Source organism: Lachancea lanzarotensis, scaffold LALA0S01 (genome assembly GCF_000938715.1).
Source record: "Lachancea lanzarotensis genome assembly LALA0, scaffold LALA0S01, whole genome shotgun sequence".
In the NCBI taxonomy this organism is placed as follows: domain Eukaryota; kingdom Fungi; phylum Ascomycota; class Saccharomycetes; order Saccharomycetales; family Saccharomycetaceae; genus Lachancea; species Lachancea lanzarotensis.
This window is the reverse complement of record NW_019212879.1, coordinates 998,818-1,022,071: the sequence shown is the minus strand read 5'-3', so window position 1 is coordinate 1,022,071 and position 23,254 is coordinate 998,818. Positions and strand designations below refer to the sequence as shown.

The 23,254-nt window shown below is 44.7% G+C and overlaps 9 protein-coding genes, 1 non-coding gene and 1 pseudogene across 11 annotated transcripts, besides 1 other annotated feature; 5 read left to right on the top strand and 6 right to left on the bottom strand.

The window, feature by feature from the left end:
- Window positions 1-481: 481 nt before the first annotated feature.
- LALA0_S01e11078g lies at window positions 482-1,725 on the bottom strand (annotated as a pseudogene). Its single transcript is given in 2 exon segments — window positions 482-544; window positions 544-1,725. Coding segments are annotated over 2 exon segments (1,245 nt in total).
- Window positions 482-1,725: a mobile genetic element (Ty1/copia relic copy).
- A 1,766-nt stretch (window positions 1,726-3,491) lies between these two features.
- Window positions 3,492-4,805, bottom strand: LALA0_S01e11056g (LALA0S01e11056g1_1; the record flags this gene model as incomplete). Its single annotated transcript, XM_022774608.1, has 1 exon — window positions 3,492-4,805. One exon carries the CDS (start codon window positions 4,803-4,805, stop codon window positions 3,492-3,494), a length of 1,314 nt encoding a protein of 437 aa, XP_022626689.1.
- A 2,753-nt stretch (window positions 4,806-7,558) lies between these two features.
- KNH1 (LALA0S01e11034g1_1) lies at window positions 7,559-8,359 on the top strand (the record flags this gene model as incomplete). The annotated part of the gene is made up of 1 exon (XM_022774607.1): window positions 7,559-8,359. One exon carries the CDS (start codon window positions 7,559-7,561, stop codon window positions 8,357-8,359), a length of 801 nt encoding a protein of 266 aa, XP_022626688.1.
- A 115-nt stretch (window positions 8,360-8,474) lies between these two features.
- On the bottom strand, window positions 8,475-9,308 carry LHP1 (LALA0S01e11012g1_1; the record flags this gene model as incomplete). Its single annotated transcript, XM_022774606.1, has 1 exon — window positions 8,475-9,308. The coding sequence occupies one exon, from the start codon at window positions 9,306-9,308 to the stop codon at window positions 8,475-8,477; it is 834 nt and encodes a 277-aa protein (XP_022626687.1).
- Window positions 9,309-9,626: 318 nt separating this feature from the next.
- Window positions 9,627-10,423, bottom strand: PSY3 (LALA0S01e10990g1_1; the record flags this gene model as incomplete). The annotated part of the gene is made up of 2 exons (XM_022774605.1): window positions 9,627-10,310; window positions 10,382-10,423. 2 exons carry the CDS (start codon window positions 10,421-10,423, stop codon window positions 9,627-9,629), a joined length of 726 nt encoding a protein of 241 aa, XP_022626686.1.
- Window positions 10,424-11,396: 973 nt separating this feature from the next.
- SLC1 (LALA0S01e10968g1_1) lies at window positions 11,397-12,320 on the top strand (the record flags this gene model as incomplete). The annotated part of the gene is made up of 1 exon (XM_022774604.1): window positions 11,397-12,320. The coding sequence occupies one exon, from the start codon at window positions 11,397-11,399 to the stop codon at window positions 12,318-12,320; it is 924 nt and encodes a 307-aa protein (XP_022626685.1).
- A 94-nt stretch (window positions 12,321-12,414) lies between these two features.
- Window positions 12,415-13,458, bottom strand: FBP1 (LALA0S01e10946g1_1; the record flags this gene model as incomplete). Its single annotated transcript, XM_022774603.1, has 1 exon — window positions 12,415-13,458. The coding sequence occupies one exon, from the start codon at window positions 13,456-13,458 to the stop codon at window positions 12,415-12,417; it is 1,044 nt and encodes a 347-aa protein (XP_022626684.1).
- Window positions 13,459-14,886: 1,428 nt separating this feature from the next.
- On the top strand, window positions 14,887-15,306 carry PBP4 (LALA0S01e10924g1_1; the record flags this gene model as incomplete). Its single annotated transcript, XM_022774602.1, has 1 exon — window positions 14,887-15,306. The coding sequence occupies one exon, from the start codon at window positions 14,887-14,889 to the stop codon at window positions 15,304-15,306; it is 420 nt and encodes a 139-aa protein (XP_022626683.1).
- A 378-nt stretch (window positions 15,307-15,684) lies between these two features.
- Window positions 15,685-17,055, top strand: MCH1 (LALA0S01e10902g1_1; the record flags this gene model as incomplete). Its single annotated transcript, XM_022774601.1, has 1 exon — window positions 15,685-17,055. One exon carries the CDS (start codon window positions 15,685-15,687, stop codon window positions 17,053-17,055), a length of 1,371 nt encoding a protein of 456 aa, XP_022626682.1.
- Window positions 17,056-18,756: 1,701 nt separating this feature from the next.
- Window positions 18,757-20,199, top strand: SEC61 (LALA0S01e10880g1_1; the record flags this gene model as incomplete). The annotated part of the gene is made up of 1 exon (XM_022774600.1): window positions 18,757-20,199. The coding sequence occupies one exon, from the start codon at window positions 18,757-18,759 to the stop codon at window positions 20,197-20,199; it is 1,443 nt and encodes a 480-aa protein (XP_022626681.1).
- A 216-nt stretch (window positions 20,200-20,415) lies between these two features.
- On the bottom strand, window positions 20,416-20,504 carry LALA0_S01e10858r. The gene is given in 2 exon segments: window positions 20,416-20,452; window positions 20,467-20,504. It is a non-coding gene; the product is annotated as a tRNA-Lys (tRNA).
- Window positions 20,505-23,254: the final 2,750 nt, after the last annotated feature.

Below are 23,254 nucleotides of genomic sequence, written 5' to 3'. Positions count from 1 at the left end.
TGTTGACGAAATGCTTCAAATACTTGTGGAGACCTGTAATTCTGGCGTCTCGAAAGGAAGTTTAGATCACGTGATCGGATACAGCTACGAAATTATTACTCAAAATGCTAGCATAGTTTGATGTCGTTGATTGTACCACTTGTTCAAGTGCCTTACACTGATCTTAATTGCCAGTGAGCCAGATAAAGTGCTTATATATTTGTTCATTCTTGTTGCGAAGCACCTGGAATGTTGTCGTATGGTAATTTCTCCAGACCCCTAGTAATGCGAACCATTGAGAGAGAGTTACATATTCGTATTTCGAAGATACGAGAGGTGGATCTGTCGTTGTAGAAGTGGTCTCTACTTCATGTTCTGACTCCACCTGTTCTTCTAGTTCGTCGTCTGATGCAGACGTCTGATCGTTTAATAGTTCTTCATCATCAGATTGATCAACGTCTATGTCATAATAATCATGAGGCAGGTGACTGCTGTGTGTGTTGACGATATTATAGTTCTGGGTTTCCACTATTATACCGATAGTTGGCAAATATATTCTGAAGCCTTATGACGTTTTATATTTCTGAGGATATGCCCTAGGATACTTCGTGCCTATAACTTTTTGTTAAGTGCTGTATAATCATGCACCATACATGGTTGTCCAAAAGGCGGTAGTTTACGTGCGTTGATAGCAGCTTAACCTGCTACAGAACGTGACGAAGTCTTCAACTTGGGGTTTGAGAAACAGTTTCGATGATGGCATGCAACCTTGGTGGCTTCAAACAACAAATGTTTTGGCATTTTGGATATGTGTAAAATAGATCGGCGATCGTTTATTAACGGGACACTCACTCTTTCAGCTATCCCATTTGATGCAGAATCTCTGACTGACGTGTAATGCAAGTTAATACCCTTCTTATCGAGAAAAGCTCTGATGGAATTGTTGGTGTACTCGCTTCCATTATCCTTTTGGAAAGATTTAACCTTAATACGGTGCTGAGTGAATATGTGATAGACGAGATTTTCAAGAACATCAACAATCGATTCTTCGTCCTTATGATATGATGGAAAAACCCATCTGTATTTGCTACGTTCGTCTGTGAACATTATGAAATATTTGGGGTACCGGATGGCATTTTGTGCATTGGTCCAAAAACGTCTGCGCGTAGAAACTCAAAATTATTGTACTGCTTCTGGTACCGTTCTCTGGCGTTCACAACATGTCCGTGTCTAACGAAATTTGAGTTTGAATTAGAATTTATTTTTCCTTCCCTTTCCTGCTAAACAGAATTCGCAGCTGAAACTGTCTAGATCGCTCCAGTTTACATCTTGTGATGTGATATCCGCTATCAACCCAAGTTCCACAGATTTTTTGATGTATTTCACATTGATGTGACTTGGAGATTCATGAAACTGGTATAGCGACATTAGGTTTTTTGTATTTCTGATATACCTGATTTGTTTAGCATTTATGATGGTCTCGGGTGAACTCCAGTAGGCCTCTTGCGTTTTGATGAGGTTTGCGACTCTTTTACCATCCTTAGTTTGTAATTGTCGCGATTGAAAATGTGGGAATACTCCAAACTTTTCGAGTTAGTAAGTCGATATAATATCACAGCATATTTCCGAGGATAGATATGCTTCCAGTTGTACGACCTTATCGAACTTTAGTTCAACTGTTCCCTTACCTTGGATAGCAATAGTTTGTTCTTGTGCATCATACATTTTATCATGATAATAGCTTTGGCCATCATAGCATTACTTCTTTTTACACCTTTCCATATCATAGACGAGAGCATATATTACTGGCTAATGCGCATTACCTCTAGCAAGGCTATAGCAGATAGGTACAGAAAGAGAATCATCGACGCGCAAGATGAAGTTAACGAAACTATGGTCACTGGTAGGTTTGATTAGTCTGTGCTAGTGTGTGTGTGTGTGTGTGTGTGTGTGTGTGTGTGTGTGTGTGGTTAAATATAGGCACATAGATACGACAATATTCACTCTGAGTATAACTGGTGGCACTCTACCACATTTAGACGGGGACGGTTGGCTGTCATGCGTCGCATACAGTATCAATGAGAAGTAACTGAGCAACACAGGCCGAGAATAACTAGCACCGTTCCCTAAATATGGCACTCTCAGTCATGTGTAGGAGAAGGCGGGAAACAGCTGTCTATCGTTGATATAGGCGAAACACCGTGGCGACCACTTGTGGGCGCTGAGAAAGACAACAAACAGAATGCCTGAGAATATCTTACGGGCGAACGTGTGGGTTATCTATGGTTGTAACACGGGTAGTATAGTTGTCGACAGCATATCGGGACTAAAGTGAGTATGATGCAAGTATATACAAAAGACTCCAAGTAACCTAAGAGATTGACTGACAACGGTTATCGTAGACGACTACCCCAACTGTTGCTGAATTATACAAACATGGCGTCTTGATTAGGTATTTCAAAGGCCATCAACAGCGACATGACAGACTAACGATGATTTGGACTTGCGATTGCGATTGCAATTAAACCTGGATGAACAACGGCAACATAGAAGTAGTGTTACTCTAAAACACGAGTTTTGACAGGCGTCGCAAATGTCAGGGCAAACGCATATGCATGGAGACAATGGTACCGGGCCGCTGGGTACGGATATGGTAGGTCAAGCGGCGCTACCATGTTGAGGCTCGACTACGTCGGCAGTGTTCGAGTAGTTAAACTGCTTTGTTTGCTCAGCCATGATTTGTTATAAGTGAATGGCTATGGTTATGATTCTATTTATCTCTCGGTGATAAGTCTGGTACATTCTGTTTTACCAAATCACGGATATTTAAACGATTTCTTGGAGCAACAATAGCAAACAGTAGGTAACGTCCTGGCTCTCAGCCCATTAGTAAAGACTACTTAATAGAAGTCCTGTACTGCTTGTTGACGTATTGCTGTTTCATATCTTTACGGTTGGTCTATTTCACCTTAGCGCTTAATATGTCATTTTGTACTAGTATGTCATTTTCTGATTACGCAATTGGCACTGTACCATACAGTTTACCAATCCCAACAGAAAACTACGACTGAGGTATTTCTCGCCCTGACAAGGATGCACAAGCTGATCTTGACGGCAGTGCGAAGACCAGATTTCAAAATTGCTTCTCGATAGGTTCTCTCTCACACATGTTTTCTTGACGATTAGTCCAATTTTATTGTCGAGATGAACAGGGTTTGACGCCTTTGGTGCTACGTTCCACTGAAACTTCGAGCCGTCTTGGCCCACACATTCCAGCAAAACTGCCATTACTGCTGCCTTCGAATTAGGAACATAAAACTCCGATGGATTAAACATCACTCTGTACGAAACACTCATATAATCCCGTAATTAAATCTTGAAAAACCAACCCTGTCCATTATAGACAATAATACTTTACTACGTAGCTCAGAAAAAAAAATATGAATCTCTATCAATTATAATTATACTGCTTCGTCCCTGAAGCACCTTCCTTACTGCCACCACAAAACACACTAGCGCTTGATCTCTTCCGTAACGCCATCAGAGCCCATGCCCACGCCCTGGTTGTTGACGTTACGGAACATGTAGACCCCGTTGTCACCATCGACGTACTGGCATCCACGGGCCACTTTCCAGAACGATTTAAACATGTTTTCGTCCGTGGAACGGTAGTGTTCGCCCATGACACGACGAATGGCCTCAGACGCAGGACGTGCATTGTAAAATGGAATCCGGCTCACAAAATGGTGCAGCACGTGAGTCTCGATGATGTCGTGGAAAATGTGTGGTCCCACAAATGGCAATCTACGATCGATGGTGGCCGCTGCGCCTTTGGCAAACGTCCATTGAGACTGATCGTAGTGTGGAAGTGTGTGGTCTGTGTGTTGCAGATACGTGATGAACACCAGCCAGTGATTAACCCACAGATATGGCACTAGCCAGTTGATAGCCACAGACCATGCTCCAAACCGCACATACCACATACGTAACACCAGACATTGTGCCAAGATCCCCAGATCGCTCAGCACAATGTACAGCGCGTCTTTGGTCTCGAACAATGGCGACAGCGGCCAAAAATGGTTACGCGTCCATGCGGGCGCGTCTGGGTACCGTTGTCCGGTGACGTTTGTCACCAGATGCATCAGCCAGCCGCCGAGCTGCTGCGCCACTAGCTCTGCTAGTGTGCGCAGCGGGGAGTCTTCCGTGACTTCCGCCAGTTCCGCGGCCCAGCCCCGAGTCTGCCAGAACTCCTGTTTGGTGGGCGGCAAAAACACCATATCGCGATGCAGATGGCCGGTGGCCTTGTGGTGCTTGGAGTGCGAGTACTTCCAGGAGAAATAAGGCACCAACAGATACGAGTGTAGAAGCCATCCAACAAAATCGTTGACGGCTCCGTAGTCGGAGAACGCCTGGTGGCCGCACTCATGGGCCATGATCCACAGTCCGGTGCCAAACGCGCCTAGAGCTGCCGCATACGCGTTCCAAAACAGGAAACGCACCAGCAAGGGTGCCTCGGCCGCTTGCAGCCAAGGACCCGCCCACCGGTGCGCGACAACCGCAAGCGAGACCATCCCCAAGATATCGCGTGCCACAAAGCCTAGCGACCGCAGCAAGCTTCGTTGGTAGCATTCGGCAGGTATCGCCGAAAGCACGTCCTTGATGGTGTAATCAGGCACTTTGAACACTTGGCCGTGTGCGTTGATAGCGTATTTTTGTTCGGATGAGGCCGAGGCCGTGGTGTCTGGGTTTTTCGTGTGGTGGTCGTCATTTTTACCATCCGTTTCTGTTTGCGTAGCAGACGCAAATCTTTGAAATCCTGCTGTCATCGGAGGCTAATGGTGAGAACTAGAGAGAGTGGTTCGCACAAGCTGGCGTCTGAACAGTCTCCCGGGTGCTTAATAAAAGAGAGAAACGGGTCCTCCGTAAACGTACATGTATATACATATATATATATATCGAAATATATATCGAAATATATATACTGCTTACGATCGTTATTATTACCTACACGTCTGTGAAGATCCGCGTGATAGGTACGCGACGGGTTTTTTTGGGCATTCTTTTTTTTTCTCTCTCTCTCTCTCTCTCTCTGTGTGTGCTTTTTTTTCCCTGCTCTTCCTCGGTGTCCTCTTCTTTACCCGTGTTTGTTGAGGTGGGATCGAGCAACGGTGAGAAGAAAAGTGGTTATGCAAGGTGTTGGGCGAGCCTCGGGCTCGAGAGACTCCAGACGCGAAAAGAAAAAGAGAGACGAGGAGGACAAGCCGAAAAAAAGCAGAAAAGAAAAGAAAAGAAAAGGGGAGGGGGGGCCACAAAAGAAGAAAAGAAAAAGAAATGGGGGCAGGGGAGGGGACGAGTACGGGACGAGTACGGGACGAGTACGGGACGAGTAGGGGACGAGTAGGGGACGAGTAGGGGACGAGTAGGGATCGAGTTTAGATCCGTGGGTATAGAGTTGTTCAACTTCAGCGGTAACATGTGGACAAGGTACGTAAGGACCTTCTTTCTTGTGTACAAGGGTGGTTGGTGAGGGTGATTGGTGAGGGTGGTTGGTGAGGGTTTTGGTAAGTGTTCCTGTTCTTCAATTTAGCGAATGCCAATTGACATTGAATTGTTTCAACGAAGTGAGTGGTGGAGCGACCGACCTTGGTTATGGTTGTGTTGTTTAGATGACCCCAAGGGGATATAGAGCGTACTGGTGGTGTGGGAGTCTGCTCGTGGGTCGAAATATGTACTCGAGTCTGCTGAGTGCGCTCTATTATGAGTATATCACTTCGTACGTGTGCGTAAAGGTAGTAACAAGCCTTCAAAAGCCGCTAGACGCCGATGTCACTCGCGCTATTTGAACGAATTTGAATAGATTTGTTTATAGTCATGTTGGGACTTTGTCTCTGGAGTTTCGCTTCACGATAAACGTCCCATATCTTGGGTGATTCTTGTCCATTCTTGTAAGGTGTAAACTATTGTTTATTGAGTTAGAGTTATCTCTCCGTAATCTATTTAGCATGAATGAAATGAGCTTGCAGGGTAGACAAAACGTCTCTTCTCATACAAGTTCTCTGAGATGTTCCGTTGCTGACGAATATGAGAACTTTCAAGCGTTCCGGGTGCACTCGATTGATTGCAAGTGTTATCACTTGGTTTAATAGACGCCCTTTCCGTTAGATCGGTACTTGTTCCAGATTCTGACGCTGTCCTCTGTCACGTGTACGTGATCAGCTCGTCATGGATCTGACGCCAGGCAGACAGAGGTTCCGGCAAAATCAATAAACAAGCAATTCAAAATGTAGCTAATCCATCCCAGTTTAACACTGCTTGGATTCTCTACGCCCACAAGTCTGGCTCTGCTGGCTTAAACGTGGAGTACGTCTCCGCGAGGGCCCAGATTCATTACCACCAGGACTGGGGACGAGTATGAGTAGCCGTGTGGAATGACGAGTAAACTCACCGCTAGAGTTGTTCAACCTTAGCGGTAACATGTAGACAACATTCCACCTTCTTTCTTGTGGGTTCTCCAGTTCCGTGATCTATCAAATCAATATCCACATGAAATACCTCAACGAAGTGAGCGCTGAAGCCAGTGTCCTTTCATACATGGTTTCCTCATTTCAAACTGCTAGTCTTTGGAAATGGAGAGCCTACATCTGAGGATAACAGGTACTGTCTGTGATTGTAATGCTTCGCGCACTGACCATCTCTTACGGGTCTACTCGAATCTACTCTTCCGTTATCACACCCTAACCGGATACCAAACGGGTCGTCGCTCTGTACGGAACGGGTATCTATTCCAGTCAACCATGGATACTCAAAATGGATCACAAATACGGAAACATCGTGTACTTTCGCTTACCACATGCTTATCCAGATGTATTGAATGTCTGGAGATAGCGGTCCAGCCACCCAGCACGTCTTGAGTCTTGACAGATTTCATAATCTAAAGCAATCCCATCCAGTCACTCAGTAGTCTTTTGCCTCTTGAATCTAATCGTACACGCCTACTCCTTGCTGTGCGGTCACCTGCACTGTCAGACAAAAATCGCGAAAGAGCTCGTCTCACCAGCCCGTCACAGAAACGACTCTTTACAACTTGACACTACAAACCGTGACATCATGGAATACCAGACTTTATTTGTCCCATTCTGTGCACTACACTTAGTTCCCACAGGTCAGAAGTCACATAAAATTGAAATCTTGAGTTTGCACCTCTATCGTATACGTAAAAACATCGCCTTGAAAACTGTCATCCCAAATTCTTCACATACATCTCTTCCAGATGACATTGATCCCACCTATAATGCTTGTCATACACACGGCGAACGGTGCTCACTACCCTGCCGCTCAGTCCTCGTCATATCCAACGATACGTTGTTTCCTACTGGCGCCAGCAAGATGTCAGCGTCAGCGATCATCAACAATTTTGTTTCTGCTACATTAGCCTTCTCATTAAAGTCGAGACCACATACACCACGAAATACCTTAGAAGTTTCACTTTCCCACTTGCGTATTTAAATACGTCCAGTCTCATGTTCAAAAATATCCCACCAAACTCATTACAACTCTCAAAAGTGACGCATCCAACGCCATGCCATTACGTTCACTAATTTCCCTAATTCAAATATACCTTTGCTTGGTTGCAGCGGATCTTGCCGTTGTAAAACCAGGTAGTGGTGACCAGATTTCAGTTTCTTCAAATTCTGCATCCTTTGATGTAGAATGGACAGACGCTGGTAACGTACCAGATTTGAGTTCAGTTACGCAATACGTTTTCACTCTGTGTTCCGGTCCAAATAATAAAATTGAGGCTGTTACTACGCTGGCGACAGTTTCCGCGGGCGAAGTAACCGCTAACAAATATACTGTAACCGTTGACACAAACGCTGGCGCAAGTGGTACTTATTTTGTACAAGTGGTGGCCGTTTCTCCTGAATGGATTACCATTCACTACTCAAACAGGTTTACTATTACTGGATTGCAGGGGAATAAAGCAGCACCGCCTGTGAACGAACCACAGGGACCAACGCCTGAAACTATGAAAATAGGCCCAGATGGGCCACCACCACCGATAGACTCTGCTTCATTCAAACTTCCCTATGCGTCACAAACCGGATCCACCCTTTTTGCAGCCATGCAAACCCAGCCGGGATCTACAGTCACGGCAACACAATGGACTCGAATCAATCCTACAAGTGCCTGCACCTTCTTTAAAGCTGGCACTTATAAACCTCAAATAAAAACTACAATAACAGCGGGTTGGGATTACACGATTACAAGCCGTATTAATGATGTCCATCCTAAACCAATGCCCGCGGAAAACGGCGGGTGGTACAAACGTGCAGACAAGATGACTTTGACGACTCGAAAGGTAAATAGGTCCGTAAATTGAAAAAAAATCAACAAGTTCTTGTATCGTTGGGATGTTCTGTTAAATTATATTTACACAGTCCACATTTGTCACAATGCATCTATGTGTACGTGTGTTGGTAGTGAATTAAACAGATTTACTGTACAGCGGACTCGGAAGCAACTGGTTCCTCATCCTGTTTGGGAGTGGATTCGGACTGTTCTCCCTCAGCCTTAGGGGCGTCTCTTGATCTCTTCTGTTTAGGCATGTTCTTTCTGTGACCGGTAAAAGAACGGGAACGTTGGCCTGATCCACTGAAGTTTTTACTACGTGTTGCTTCACGTTGTTGATCGTATTGCTTCTTAGAGAGGACGTCTAGCTTGCGTCCTTCATAGGAGAGTACTTCTTTATCGGCGCCGTACGTGTCGACAAACTGTTCGGCATCTTTCTCGCTGGCGAATTCCACGATGACTGTACCATTGAAATTCTTACGATGGTCTTTTTTCAAACGGACTTGACTCACGGAACCAAGCTTGCCAAAAAAGCTTTCTACGTTTTCTTGGAGTTCAGTTTTCTCTTGCTCGCTCAATTTGTCTTGGCCATCTTTCGAAAAGTCAAAGTTCTGCACTGTGACCATCCTTTTGCTTCTTTCGAGTCTGGCATCGTGTTGAAGATCTAGCGGCACACGTCTCTTGACGTTTTCACCGTCTTCGCTTACTTCCAGCACGGTGGAATTACGCAAAGTTTCGACCACTTTGTCTACCGGACGAAATTTCTTCATTCTGTTGAACGTAGCGATGGTGGAAATGGGGATCCATCCTTCATTTTTCTCAGCAGTGGTGCGCAGAAATTTGTCGTAGGGCAAATTGAATTCAGAAAAGTAAAACTCAAGCTGTTTCAAGCATTGTTTCTCCACTTCAGGGGTAAACTCAACAGCAGTGTACGAGTTACGTCTCACAGAAGCTTCATCAGTTGTTTTGACGTCACTCATATTCCTAACTTTTTAGCTTTTTTTTCACCAAGTTAGGTTTTGTTAATGCTCTGATTTGAAATCTGAGTTATTTCGGTTCACAAGTAAACTTTTGTACAGTTTTCCAGCCTGAATCAAAGCGAATTATTGAAATAAACACTCAGAAGACCCTTTCTTTTGTCACCAACAGGTAAAAGTTTTCGAGAGGTGTGTATTCTGATCGACAATGCTCATCGTCTAAAATTGAAGAAGTTGAAAAACCCTTCGTACGAAGGATCTTTATTGAGCCTATACCGTAGGAAATGCAGCAGCTCATCGCCAGTCAAAAGAGAGTTCGAATCACTTAACATCGAGAACTCTTGCAACGGTCTCCGTGTCCCTTAGCAAGACGCAGTCCATGTTCTTGACGTATGAAATGGGCAGACGGGTTGGAATTTCATAAGGTTGAACAGATGTCTCAGCCAATCCCTTCTCGACGCCATTGTAGAACTCCAGACCGTATCCTACTGTAACGATACAGCAACCATATCTGGCTCTTAGTAAACGCAGAACTTTGAATAGAAGATCATAAGAGGCCGCATCATGCGTGTAGTATGAAATGTTGTCAATGACGATTCCTGCCAGCTGATACTGCAACGAGACTTGTTTTCGACAACGGGATAATGCATCCTGTGGACTTTCATTGAGTTGCACAAGAAAATTGATGAGCGAGTCAAAATTAACAAGCGATGCCGAGTTCAGATATGCTACGTCTTTGTCATCTAGCTGCAATTGCGAAAGCAGAGGCTTCAAACAAGATATCAGATCAATCACCAAGATGAAACTCTGATCGGGACAATTATCCACCAATCTCGTCAAGAGCTCCTCTTTAAAGGTTGTAGGCGTAAAACTGTGCTCTATTAGGTGCAGAAACCCTGCCGGCTTGAGTTTTTGAGCACCGGGTTGCTGTTCGCAGTCCAGTATCGCATTGCCAAACGAGTCCTTACCGAGCCAGTCAATATTAATGGCAACCGGTTTGTAAAACTGAGGAGACACGACGTTAGTGAAAAGCTTCGAAAATAGCTTTGAAAGAAAAGGCGGAACCCGTAACTTACGGTAGAGAGTGGGTATACTCTACAATGTGCCAGCACATTCATCGAATCATCGCGAAACGATAAAGATGAGGCTAGTCCAGTTAGTTGAAACGATGATGTACTTGACGGTAATTTGGTGAGATCTGCAATCGGTACCTTTCTACGATGCCGGAAAATGCCAACTCATGCAAGAGCGTTTCCAGCACTCGAAGGCCTTGCTAGAGCCATAAGCCACACACCAATGCTAAAAATGACCTGAAAACCTCTTTAGTAATTGTGATCCATCTCTAAATTGTCATATCTCCCACATGAATGCGAAATTCGGAAAGCCGATTTATCCTGACGCAATGTAAGAAAACTGACATAAATCGTTCAAGGTTGCCGAGAAGGAGAGTACGATCGAAGTTCTCTGGTTACCAATTCAAATATCTTTCGTACTTCAAGTACGGCATTTGCACCGCTAAATTTGCCAGCTTGCTTGTCTTGGTGAAATTTAGGTTCTCTCCTTCTAGTTCGTAGCTGCTATAATTCGTTTTGGAACTAGTAGTCAGGGCACTTGAATTGTTCTTGTTTAGCTACCTCTTCCCGCTCTTCCCGTAGCTACTTGGCATCTTCAACTTGGCGTCCTCCAGCTGGTTATCTACCTAACCATCTACTCGATCCTCTGGTAGGTTCCCTCATCTTCAAACAACTTCGAACCCAACAATCCATCATATAAACCAACAACGACATATCCACAACCCTAGCAATTTTCTATTGCAAAGCTCGAGCCTTTAGCATTAGTTTTGTCTTGTCTAAAAGCTGTACGTGGCTGGAGACTATAGAATATTTTACAAAGTCAAGCTTTCATTGGTAAAACTGCTGCCGAAAAGTTTCACTGCCCAAAGTGAAGTATAAGAAGTAAAGGAAACAAAGCAGAAGTAAACCGTTATTGGATCCAAGAAACGCTCCAAAACTTTGAATTTGTTTCACTTACAACGAAGAAGCTATCTTTTGCAAATTTTCAGTCCCTCTTCTTTCACTTCCAACAGTCCATATGGGTGTTTGGGGCAGAATAGTGTACCAATTTAGGTGCGTGCTGGGTGTGACGCTATTGAGTACTTGCGCCCTGTATGGAGTGTTAGCATCCATAGTTCTCACTCTAGTTGGGAAAAGACACCTTGCTCAGTACACTACGGCTAGGTCTTTTTACTATGTGATGGGAACATTTTTGGGTATAGACGTGGAGGTTATCAATCCTGAAAACCTAGATAAACTACCGGCCATTTTCGTGGCCAACCACCAATCGGCTCTGGACATTCTAATGTTGGGTAGAACTTTTCCTCCAGGGTGCACGGTAACAGCCAAAAGCTCATTAAAATGGGTTCCATTTTTGGGCTGGTTTATGAGTCTGAGCGGAACTCTCTTCCTGGACCGTGGTAATCGTGAAAAGAGTGTCAAAACTCTATCCAAAGCCATTGAAAACATTAGAAGTAAAAAACGCGCTATTTGGATCTTCCCAGAAGGTACCAGATCTCATTCTACCAAGCCTTGCTTGTTACCATTCAAAAAGGGCGCTTTCCATCTCGCCCAGCAGGGTAAAGTGCCAATTGTACCGATCGTGGTATCCAATACAAGCACCATTATGAACTCCAAGTTCAAGGTTTTCAACCGTGGTGTCATTACGGTCAAGGTTTTAGATCCAATTTCCACCTCAGACCTTAAGAAAGAGGACGTCAGTGCTTTCACTGAAAGAGTGAAGGAACTCATGGAACGTGAAATCAAGTCCTTGGGCTACTCTAAAGCTATTGTCGACACAAATTTACCACCCGATGCGAAACCTGTCACTGACGATGCGTCTGTGAGCGAACGCTCTGAAACGGGCGACTTTACTGAAGACCGGGATAATTCTTCAAAAGATACGGTGGAGGAAGTCGTGGAGGTGATTGAAGAACAAAATGAACCGGCTGCGGCCACGTAATCTTGGACCCTGAGATAGAGGAATGGAAAACATGCATTGAAACAATAGAATATAGGTACGTAAACGGCAAATATGATGCTCTTTTGATGCCAACTCATTTACCAATATGCTTTAGGAATCGGTCGATGTCCTGGCTACTACCCAACCAAATGCTGCTCTTGTCGTGAATGTTTTCGGGGGTCAAATCCAGGATACGCTCACCTTTGTCATTAACGGCTTTACCTCCGGCTTGTTCGACAAGGAAAGCCATGGGGAACGCCTCGTATAGTAGCCGTAGTTTACCCTTGGGACTCTTTTTGTCGCAAGGGTACGAAAAGAGCCCACCATACAATAAAGTACGATGCACGTCGGCGACCATCGACCCGATATAACGCGAAGAGTAAGGTTTGCCATTAGGAGCATCCTGGGGCACCTTCAAATTGTGGAAGAACTGCTGGATCATATCTTCCCAGTACACGGAGTTTCCCTCGTTGACCGAATAGATTGGATGCTGCAAAGGCAGTTTGAGGTCCGGATATGTGAGGATAAACTCGCCCAAATTGGTGTCGAGCGTGAACCCGTTGACGCCTTTCCCTGTGGTAAGCATGAGATGCGTGGAAGCACCGTACATGGCGTAACAAGCGGCGACCATGTCGTCACCGCGACGCAACACATCTTTGGAATTGCCTTGCGACCCCGGAGTCAGCTTGAATAGCGAAACAATGGTCCCCACCGAAACACCGGCGTCCAAATTCGACGATCCGTCGATTGGATCGCAACAAACCGCGTAGGTGGCTGGATTGTGACGGAAAACCATCAATTCTTCTTGCTCTTCGGAGACCAACACTTTGACGTTCCCGCTGGCCCGCATGGCGTTGATGAAGATCTCATCACCCAGAACATCCAGTTTTTTCTGTTGGTCGCCCGTGGCGTTAACGGACGCACCTGCCAGTCCCATGAGGTTGACCAACTCCGCACGCCGGATGGTTTGCGAAATGAACTTGAAAGCGAACTGCAAGGAGTTCAGCAGCATTGAAAACTCTCCAGTAGCGTTTTTCGCATCGTAGCGTTGGCTTTCCAGAATGAATCTCGACAGTGTGATGATATCTGTGTTGATCGATTCTGCTGAGTCTCTTCTTGCTTGCACGGCGGCCGGCATTATTTGAATGGGTGGGTTGGTGATTATTTGTACTTAGATATGTAACTAAAGACTGACAAGTGAGTGCTCACTGTTGAGTGAGGCGTTGTTCTTGATAGCGTCTCCCAAGTAAGTTCTCTAACCTTCTATATTCCGATCCCTTTATATACTCTCCCAGATACCATCGTCTCTTCCTATCCCTTTAATACACTTGTGTCACCACAACCCCTCTCCGCCGCGCATTTCCACAAAACTAGCGGTGAACGCTGTTATGTGTGTGAGTGTATGTGAATGTGCTGTCACAGCCTTAAGAAACTCCGGACTCGGACCTAAGCATTTTTTACTATTGGCCTGACCTTCAAGAACAATGTTTACAAGCCTACAAACCTACTACCGATAACCCGCGCGATAATGTTTGGCTGGGCTCGATCTTTACAATATTAACAATCCGGGGTAGTAACGTCACAGTCCGGGTTAACAACACTTACGTATGTACACAATGTCTTGTCGTATCTTGACTAGTATCATACACGGAATAGCGGAAACCTCGTGTGAACAGTTGATTAGGTCTAGATCTAAATATGAGGCTTGCGCCAGTGGGTTCATTTGCGTTTGTTCTGGGCCTTTTGCGATCAAAGTTCGAGACCATTGGACAATGGGGCTATAAGCTGGTGGGCCCGTCTGGCAACTGTGTCATTGAAAGGAGATAGTGACAAGAGTAGGGGAAAGACGGGCTAACGGGAGGAAGGAAAGAAGGGAATGGAAATGGGAAAGACCGGGAAGAGTTGGATCATGACTGGATCGTAAATTTACGCAGAGAAGGAGAAGGGATCGTTGTATTTTTGGCTGTGTGGTGAAAGAAAGCGATCGGGTGTCATGTTGGGACAGAATGAGGTGAAATAGATTACATATAAGCATTTGCTATACAGACGAAAAGATGAGATATTGTTCGTGCGTAGTGATCTGGGAATAATAGGTTTTTAGAGCTGTTACCACTGCAATTTTTGGGGAATGCATTCCTCTCAGTTGGAAGAAGGGATGGCGTTGGAATTTACCTTGTCTGGGCTCGAGAATTCAGGGCTATCATGGATCGAAAATCAGATTTCTATTTGTGTCACTGTGTACGACATGTAACAACACCCACCATACCTATGTAGAAACCACAACTCGCACCCACTTCTTCGCGTCTGAATTCCTTAAAACCTGCCCTGCTCCTTGGTCACCTAGACACCCACCTCAGTTCTTGGTTTTTCTCCATCACTATTCACGATCCCACTATAACCCAATAGATCGTCTTTATCACCGCCTGGCACACACACATACACACACTCTAGCTGCTCTTTTCCCATCTCACAGACAAGAAACAATCTTTAGTTCGCACCCCTGTTGACCACCTTCTTTGCCCACTTCTCTTCACTGGGCTCCCTCTAACACCTTTACCGAAAAACAATGTCAACGGTCACTCAAAAACCCAAGCTAACAGGGTGGGCTGCTGCTGCTGCAAAAGCAGCTCCAGCTACGGCTGCCACCTCTACTTCTACACTACCCACAACACCCATCAAACAAAATAAACCCACAAAAACAAACACTGCATCTTCCATGAAATCGCATGGTGCCAATACCACTGCACCAACTTCGACAACCAAGAAGTCTAAAAAGTCACCAGCATCCAAACCTGCATTCAACTCCGAACAAGTTTTGGAGTTTTTACAAGCCAACTACACCAAACAAGCCAATGCGTCCAACACCGTCATTTACGCAAGACATGCATCCAATAGTCCTCCTGATTGGGGTGTCACCACCAACAACAGGTGGAAATCCAAAAAATATCTATGTTTGGCTGATGTTGCGCGCTCTTTGAAAAATTGAAACCACACTACTTTTCTGGGCTCGCAAACCTCACAAACTACAAACAATCCCGGCACTAAGTTATTCATCTCTCATCAACCTACCACCCTGCCTACCTCTCTAATTACTTTCTCACTAACCTAATTAATCGCTTCTCAGTCAAAACACATACACTCAGTTCATAGCCTTTACTCACATTAACCCCACCAAGGATACTTGAACGGACTTACTGTCTAGCTGATCTTGTCGAGTGTATTTAACTGACTCACCTCTTTCCCTTATAGTCTAAATAAGAAACTTGACCATTGATCAATTCATCGACAAACTTTATAGACTAGTCCGAAGATCAACGTGAGTAATCACTTGATTGCACACACACACACACACACACACACAGACATGACACTGTCATCCATCGAACATTGGTTGACGTTACACATTCGATCATGCCTGCACACACGGTTTCACATCTCGACGCTACGCAAAGTAGCTTTCCTGATTGCCCTAATATCATGCGTTGCATCAGGTCTGATCACAATTATATCTCTATTCACCAAACCATGGAGAGACCACATGCATTATACGGCACTCCAGATCAATCTGATCTCCAGTGCTGTTAACTTGGGAGGTTACTTGACCCCTCCGTTACTGGGAATATTGTCAGATTCGCATGGTCCAGTGATACTGAGTTGGTTGGCTGTAGTGGGCTTTGTTCCTAGCTACGCCTACTCTTCGTACGTGTTCGAGCATGGTGAAGCCCATTTTGCGTTCACACTCGTCGCTTTCTGCGCCATAGGAGTCTCTACAAGCGCACTTTTTTTCAGCGGTCTCTTGACCTGTGCCAAACTGTTCCCAAAATACAAATTCCTGTCGATAAGCTGTCCCACCACATTTTACGGCTTGTCATCCTTAGTTGGCTCTGAAATTTTGAAGCGTGAATGGTTCTCCCAGGGCTACGAATATTTAAACTTGGGGCGTGTCTTTCGGACCTTTGCCTATTTTTATGCTGTAGTTGGGACCTTGACATGGATTTCTACCAGTATCGTGGCTATGTTGAAGCTTGCTGCTGAACAAGAAGAGCACCGGCCTCTGTTACCCACTGAATCCAACACCTCTACAAAGGACTACAAGGAACGTATTGCGCAGTTCGTAAGGGACCCCAGCACATACCTGACGCTGCTTATGTTTTTCCTGACTATAGGTGCACTTGAAATGTTCCTCACTAATATGGGTTCTGTCGCATTATTAGTTTCTCCAAATGATCGCAACATCCAGGATCGAGTGCTATCGTACTACGCCTTACTTTCGACTTGCACACGTTTGCTTGCAGGTCTGGCTGCCGATTTTCTCTCGCAACGCAAAATCTCTCGCATTTGGATCCTATATGGATGCATGTTGCTTGGTTTATCGGGTCAAGTACTAATCTTGAATGTCGGGACCAACAAGACCCAAATAAGTATTGCTTCTGCTTTGAGCGGAGCTTCTTATGGCGGCCTTTTTACCATATTCCCCACGTTAACACTGGGTATCTGGGGCTCTAGTGTGTTTGGTACAGCTTACGGATGCTTCATGGTAGCACCTGCCATTGCATCGACGGTTTTCGGTATACTTTACGCCCGTGTTTACGACACACAGTGCATTGGTCAATACCCAGGAGCGCAATGTGTGAGACCTATTTTCTCCCTGACTGCGGCTTCATTCCTAGTTGCATTGGCGATTAGTATCTCCACGTATTTCGGCTTCTGGAGACGTAAAAATATTGAAATATGATGAACTGGTCGTCACTAAGAGAGGCGATTTTTTTTCGATTGACCATGTTGAGAGATTACTTACGCAAGTGTGGGGTTCCTTGAAATAAACCGCTATTGGTGCATTTCAAGTTTTACAAGGGCATTTGCATCGAAGTACCATGTTGGCTGTAGCCAAGTGGCTGATATTGGTAGTCAAACGTCATTAATCGATGAAGATCAGTTACCTGTTTATAATATAGATTTACAAGAACGAATAGCTATTTAATTGTTCATGAGATGTCATTTGGAGGTTCGAGACCCCTTCCATTTTCAATTAGTTAGTCTATCTGTGGTATATACATATGAAGATATACTGGAATCGTTATGAAAATCCGGGAATTATCGAAAACATGTCAAAAGTGAACATTTCAAAGATGTTTTGAAGGTATCAAGGCTTCTTAATAGCTTTTTCAAGTTGGAAATCAAGAAGCGGGTGTTCAACTGTGCCAAAATGATTAAGTTTCCATTGTTTTAGCCGCCAACTCGGGAAAAAACGTTGTCAGGGCTAAACCTAAGTAAGAAAGGTCGCTTTTTCCAAGCAAGAGATGGGATTCTAGAAGTTATGAGGTCCAATTTGAAGCGTTTGAAGGTGGTTATGAAACTCCAGTAGTGTCAGTCGTTGACTGGTGGAGCAGTGTAAGGCGGAAAAACGATAAAGTGTGAAAATACGCAGACCAGTAGGGAAGTAGTATAGCAAGAGTGATCCTGGATTTTGTGGGTGATAGCGTACTCATTGGACTGATATCCATTTAAAAACGAGACTCGTATGATGCTTCCAACGTGGTGCATAGGCGAAAGGCCCCCTTCCCACGATCTAAAATTACCGGAAGCGCGCTATTTCTCGAACATTACAGAGGTTCAACAGCAGCAAGGGTACCATTACTACCTCGTTCGTCACCAATACTGATCCTTCACCGTCGCCACGAAGACATTCAATCGAACCTGGCATCTACTGCCAATAAATACAAATGGCAAACATCTATCGAACCTGGCATCTACTGCCAATAAATACAAATGGCAAACATCTATCGAACCTGGCATCTACTGACAGTACACAAAAATGGTCAAATCAACCCACCGGTCAATGATTCATCACCTCTACAACATCGTCCTACTGCTCCCGTGTCTATGGTAACATTTCTACTTGGAGCAGCTGACATGGAATCTGTCAAGACACCATAATTTCTGACAAACAAGCACTAAAGCATGAAACCTTGGCTCAATCTCAAACAAGTACAGCACTCAACATCCAACAACCAATGCAACACTATGAACTCAGTCCTATTCCCCCATAGACTTACAATTTCAAGCTCATCCGACAGCTAAAGCCTATGATCCACGTGAATATCATGCGAGTATCACGTGACCACATAACAATCACATCGCACGAAATAACTCTTCTATGCTTTCGGCTCTTTCTAAAACTTTTAACCAGCCAGCGTGTCCCGTCCTAAATAATAGGAAAGATCAATTATTATTGATATACTTTCGCGCTTTAAAGAAAAGAAGGCAAAGACCGAAAAACTGCCCATTTGGTGTTGACGAGAGGAAGCTTCGTATTCATTTGGATAATATCCTAGACGATCTGAACCAGAAACGATACTCACGCCCCAATTTAACGTGCGCCTTTTGATTCTTCCCATTTATCCAAGAGTTCTTTTCCTGGTGTAGTAATTGAGCAATGAGTGGCCGTTTGTTGGACTTGTTTAAGCCGTTCGAGGCCTTTCTACCTGAGGTGATTGCACCGGAGAGAAAAGTGCCCTACAACCAGAAATTGATCTGGACCGGTGTGTCTTTGCTGATCTTTTTGGTGCTTGGCCAAATCCCGCTGTACGGGATTGTTTCCAGTGAAACTTCAGACCCATTGTACTGGCTGCGTGCCATGCTGGCATCCAATAGAGGGACCTTGATGGAACTGGGAGTGACACCCATCATCACATCGTCGATGATCTTCCAGTTCTTGCAAGGCACCCAATTGTTGCATGTTGACATGGAAAATAAGCAGGACCGGGAATTGTTCCAGATCGCGCAGAAAGTGTGTGCAATTTTGCTCACTTTCGGCCAAGCCGTCGTGGTGGTGCTGTCAGGCAACTACGGTAGACCCTCAGACATTGGCATTGCCATCTCTTTGTTGTTGATCTTCCAACTCATGTTCGCGTCGTTCATCGTGCTGTTGCTCGACGAGCTTTTGGCGAAGGGCTACGGTCTTGGATCAGGCATTTCTTTGTTTACCGCTACCAACATCGCAGAACAAATCTTCTGGAAGGCGTTTGCACCCACTACCGTCAACTCCGGTCGTGGTAACGAGTTCGAAGGTGCCGTGATTGCTTTCTTCCACTTGCTCTCCGTGAGAAGGGACAAAAAGCGGGCCTTAGTTGAAGCCTTCTACAGGGAAAACCTGCCCAACATGTTCCAAGTTCTATCCACTGTGGCCGTGTTTTTGTTTGTGTTGTACTTACAAGGTTTCCGTTATGAATTGCCGGTAAGATCGACCAGAACTAGAGGTCAAGTTGGCGCTTACCCAATCAAGCTTTTCTACACCTCCAACACTCCTATCATGTTGCAAAGTGCTTTGACTTCTAACGTCTTTTTGATTTCGCAAATCATGTACCAGAAATTTCCTTCTAACCCTGTGGTGCGTCTCATCGGAGTTTGGGGCGCCAGACCGGGCGCTCCAACGGGCCAACAAGTGGCTTTGAGTGGATTGTCGTACTACATCCAGCCACCATTTTCTGTCTCTGATGCCATTTTGGATCCAATCAAGACCGTCATTTACGTTGCGTTTGTTCTAGGTGCCTGTGCTATGTTCTCCAAGACGTGGACTGAGATCTCCGGTACTTCTCCCCGCGATGTGGCCAAACAATTCAAAGATCAGGGTCTTGTCATTAACGGAAAGAGAGAAACAAATGTTTACAGAGAGTTGAAGAAAATCATCCCCACTGCTGCTGCGTTTGGTGGTGCTACTATTGGTGCGCTTTCCGTTGGATCCGATCTACTAGGAACCTTGGGCTCCGGTACTTCCATTTTGATGGCTACAACAACCATTTACGGGTACTACGAGACCGCTGCCAAGGAAGGTGGGTTCACCAAAAACCTGGTTGCAGGTTTTTCTGAATTGATGTAAACAACAAAAGCATCAGTTCACATAGAAATATAGGGCTTTACAGGCCTAATGCCTTGCCATCTTTTAGCACAAATTAAAAAAAGAAAACCAGTTACTGATATCATCCAGGATTAGATGTAAGTATAATTTGAGATTGTACAATGTGTAAAGACTGGCAAGGACCTCTCTCACTGTCATAAATTCAAGTTGGACCCAAAACCAAAAAAAAGTTAAGAACTCCTCATAGGGGGCTCGAACCCCTGACATTTCGGTTCCTTGCAAGCGTGCTTAAAAGCCGAACGCTCTACCAACTGAGCTAACAAGGACGAGTTCTTGCTGAGGAGAAGGCTACAAATGTATATATAGTTAAGTGTACATCTCTTGACAAACAGGTAATTGAAGCGTTGCGAATCAATAGGTCCGACTCATTGGCAATCATAGTTCGAGATTCGATTCAAGAGTGGTAGCCTGAAGGCTCCAAGTTCCATTGTAATGGAAACTAGTAAGACGCTGGTGTTCATATCTTCAATGAACCTTCTTATTTCTCTCAATTACGAGTTCTTTTCCACCCCACTTTCCTCGGCGACGTTTGTTGTATAGCGATATGTCATAACCACTTGCAGTACACGATGAGTTCAAGCCGTTACCTTCGCTTGTCTATTTTACTGGAATACCGTCTATTATCAACATGTCTAAGCAGAACTCAACGGACCTAACTCTGACATAGCTAGCACAACTCGACAAGGCTGGAATATTTACCGAAATCTTGACCCGCAATGAGGCACTGCCGCCACAAGTTTTTACACCGTCTCTAATTTGTCCAAATGTACTGGAAGTCCTGTGACACCGGGCTCGATATCCTCGTGTAGTGCGAGTGCAGGAAGGATGTAGTCACCATAGTTTTGTCTGCGGAAAGTAAATGGATCGGTCACTCGCAAGAGTGCAAATACCCCCTTGTAATTTCTCTGTAGCTGCATCCAACTTCTCTGTATCCATCTTGTGGGATCGGGATAAAAAAGCACGCCATGATGTACGGTAAAGAGTAATCGGCCAGAGGTCCGTTTATCCCACGATCTGAGCAATGATCTTCCCATCCGCCTATAGTGACCATAATCATTGCACGTTTACCCGCAAACTTTCCTTCTCCATAGCTAACATTCCACCGGTAGTCATTGTGTTCGCCAACGCCGCACACCATTCCGCAAGAAATGACCCGTTCACGCAGCCCTTCATTATTGCGGTTATGGAAAACCACCATCATGGAAAATGCCACAACAAAGTGTCTGCCCACAAGAGTTTCTCCTGCTCTAACTTGACATCATTAGTCAGGTCATTTTCTGCATATACCGTGCTCGAGGAAGTTATTATGAACATTTCATCGGTTTCCAAAACCTGGTGGAAGTCAGGGCAGTTAATTGATGCCCTGCAATTTTGAGCATAAAGATCTGCGATTTTTACTTTATGTCCTTGAGACTTGAGTTACTGGACTGTCACATCTTTCAGAGGTCCTGTAAGTGATTAAGGTTCAGGATGAGCCAATACATTTGAGCGTTTTCATGTTGTTGAGAGAGTATGAATTGTAGTGATGAAGATAGTTGCCATTTCTTGAAATGCTCTGCAGACAGGACGGATAGTTTCTCCTTAGGTGGTTAAATGGGCTAACTGACTCACCTTTGAATTAGTTAGCCAGTGGAGTAAGCTGTGGGATGTCACCGAAGATCTCGGAGTTTTATATTAGGTGCTCGAGCTCATATCTGGGTATAGGAGAACCATTTTCTCGAGAACATGATCAAGACGATACAGTTTCCATGTTCAATATGGATAAATAATTGCTGTAATGAGTTTGATACATTTGCAACACTGATGGTGGTCAATAGTGCGACGATAGTTTAGCCGTCCGTTTGAATTGTGGCTCGAGTTGTGAAGCCCAGGTTCAGGATAAGGCGTCGTGAAATACCAAGTAGGTCCTCTGGTATAGTCTTCTCCATTGATTTTACCTCCGTTGATGAGACATGGCTCTAACTGACCTAACAGCTAGAGTAAAAATAGCAGCCCGCTGAGCTGGCAGAAGTTTCCCAATTGGGACGCCTACTGATCCAGTGTGCTATATGAAGGAGTGGCAGCATTCATCTTGATAGTATTGGCTACTGAAGCTCACGCCCGTGTAAATTTCCGGCGCTTGATGTTCCAAGGAAGTGGAAGTGCGTTATGCAAGAATTTTTTGTTGATGAGAAAGCATCATTCAACCCGAACGTCTCGTATTGTAAAAATAAATCACCATTGAGAAAAAATGCGGGAATCTACTTCGATTTTTGAGCCAGTAGTCCAAATATTTAGCGCTTTCTCCTGATGGCTCATTTGGGTGATTTTCTCATTCTTCAAGGTAGTGTTTCTAGCGGCTCTTGTTTGCTGTTTGAAGCGGTCAGAAATTAATGATGTGACAATCAACACCTCAGAGTAGGCTTCATCATTAAAAGCCAATCCGGCTTGTGACAAGGCTGCAAGGTGTGAGCAATCGAATAGCCGATCTTCTTTTACGCAAGAGCCAAGTAATTTTCAGATTTCAAACTGCACGAAGTTCCATGTTCAATTCTTCATGTCGCGGTTAATTCTGTCAATAATGGAGAATAGAGCATGTTATGCGAATTGAAAATGCCAGGGGCTCTAATTCACAATGTTAAATCTGCATCGGGCCGATGATACTAGTAGAAAGTGAACTTCAAGATAAATTGAGGAAGGCAAGTTACAAGTATGGGAGCTTGTAACGTTACAATTCCAATCGATTCAAAGTACGGTTCATGTTACTAATCTTGAGAGTGTTATAAGCCCATTGACCCTTTCCCAGGGCAATGTTGTAAAAAGACACTGGGAGAAGGAAATAAGCTCCAGGATGTGTGAGTCTGTTATACTTTCAGATATGGCCGGACTCGCGCTTGGATCAGGAGTTCATGAGCAGTGGGAGTAAGAGAAATCCAACCTCGATCATCAAACACGTGATCTATGATCCAAACGCATTTGAAAGAATCAACCTACGGATGTGGCAAAACAAACGGAAAACGCCTGCTTCATTCTGCCT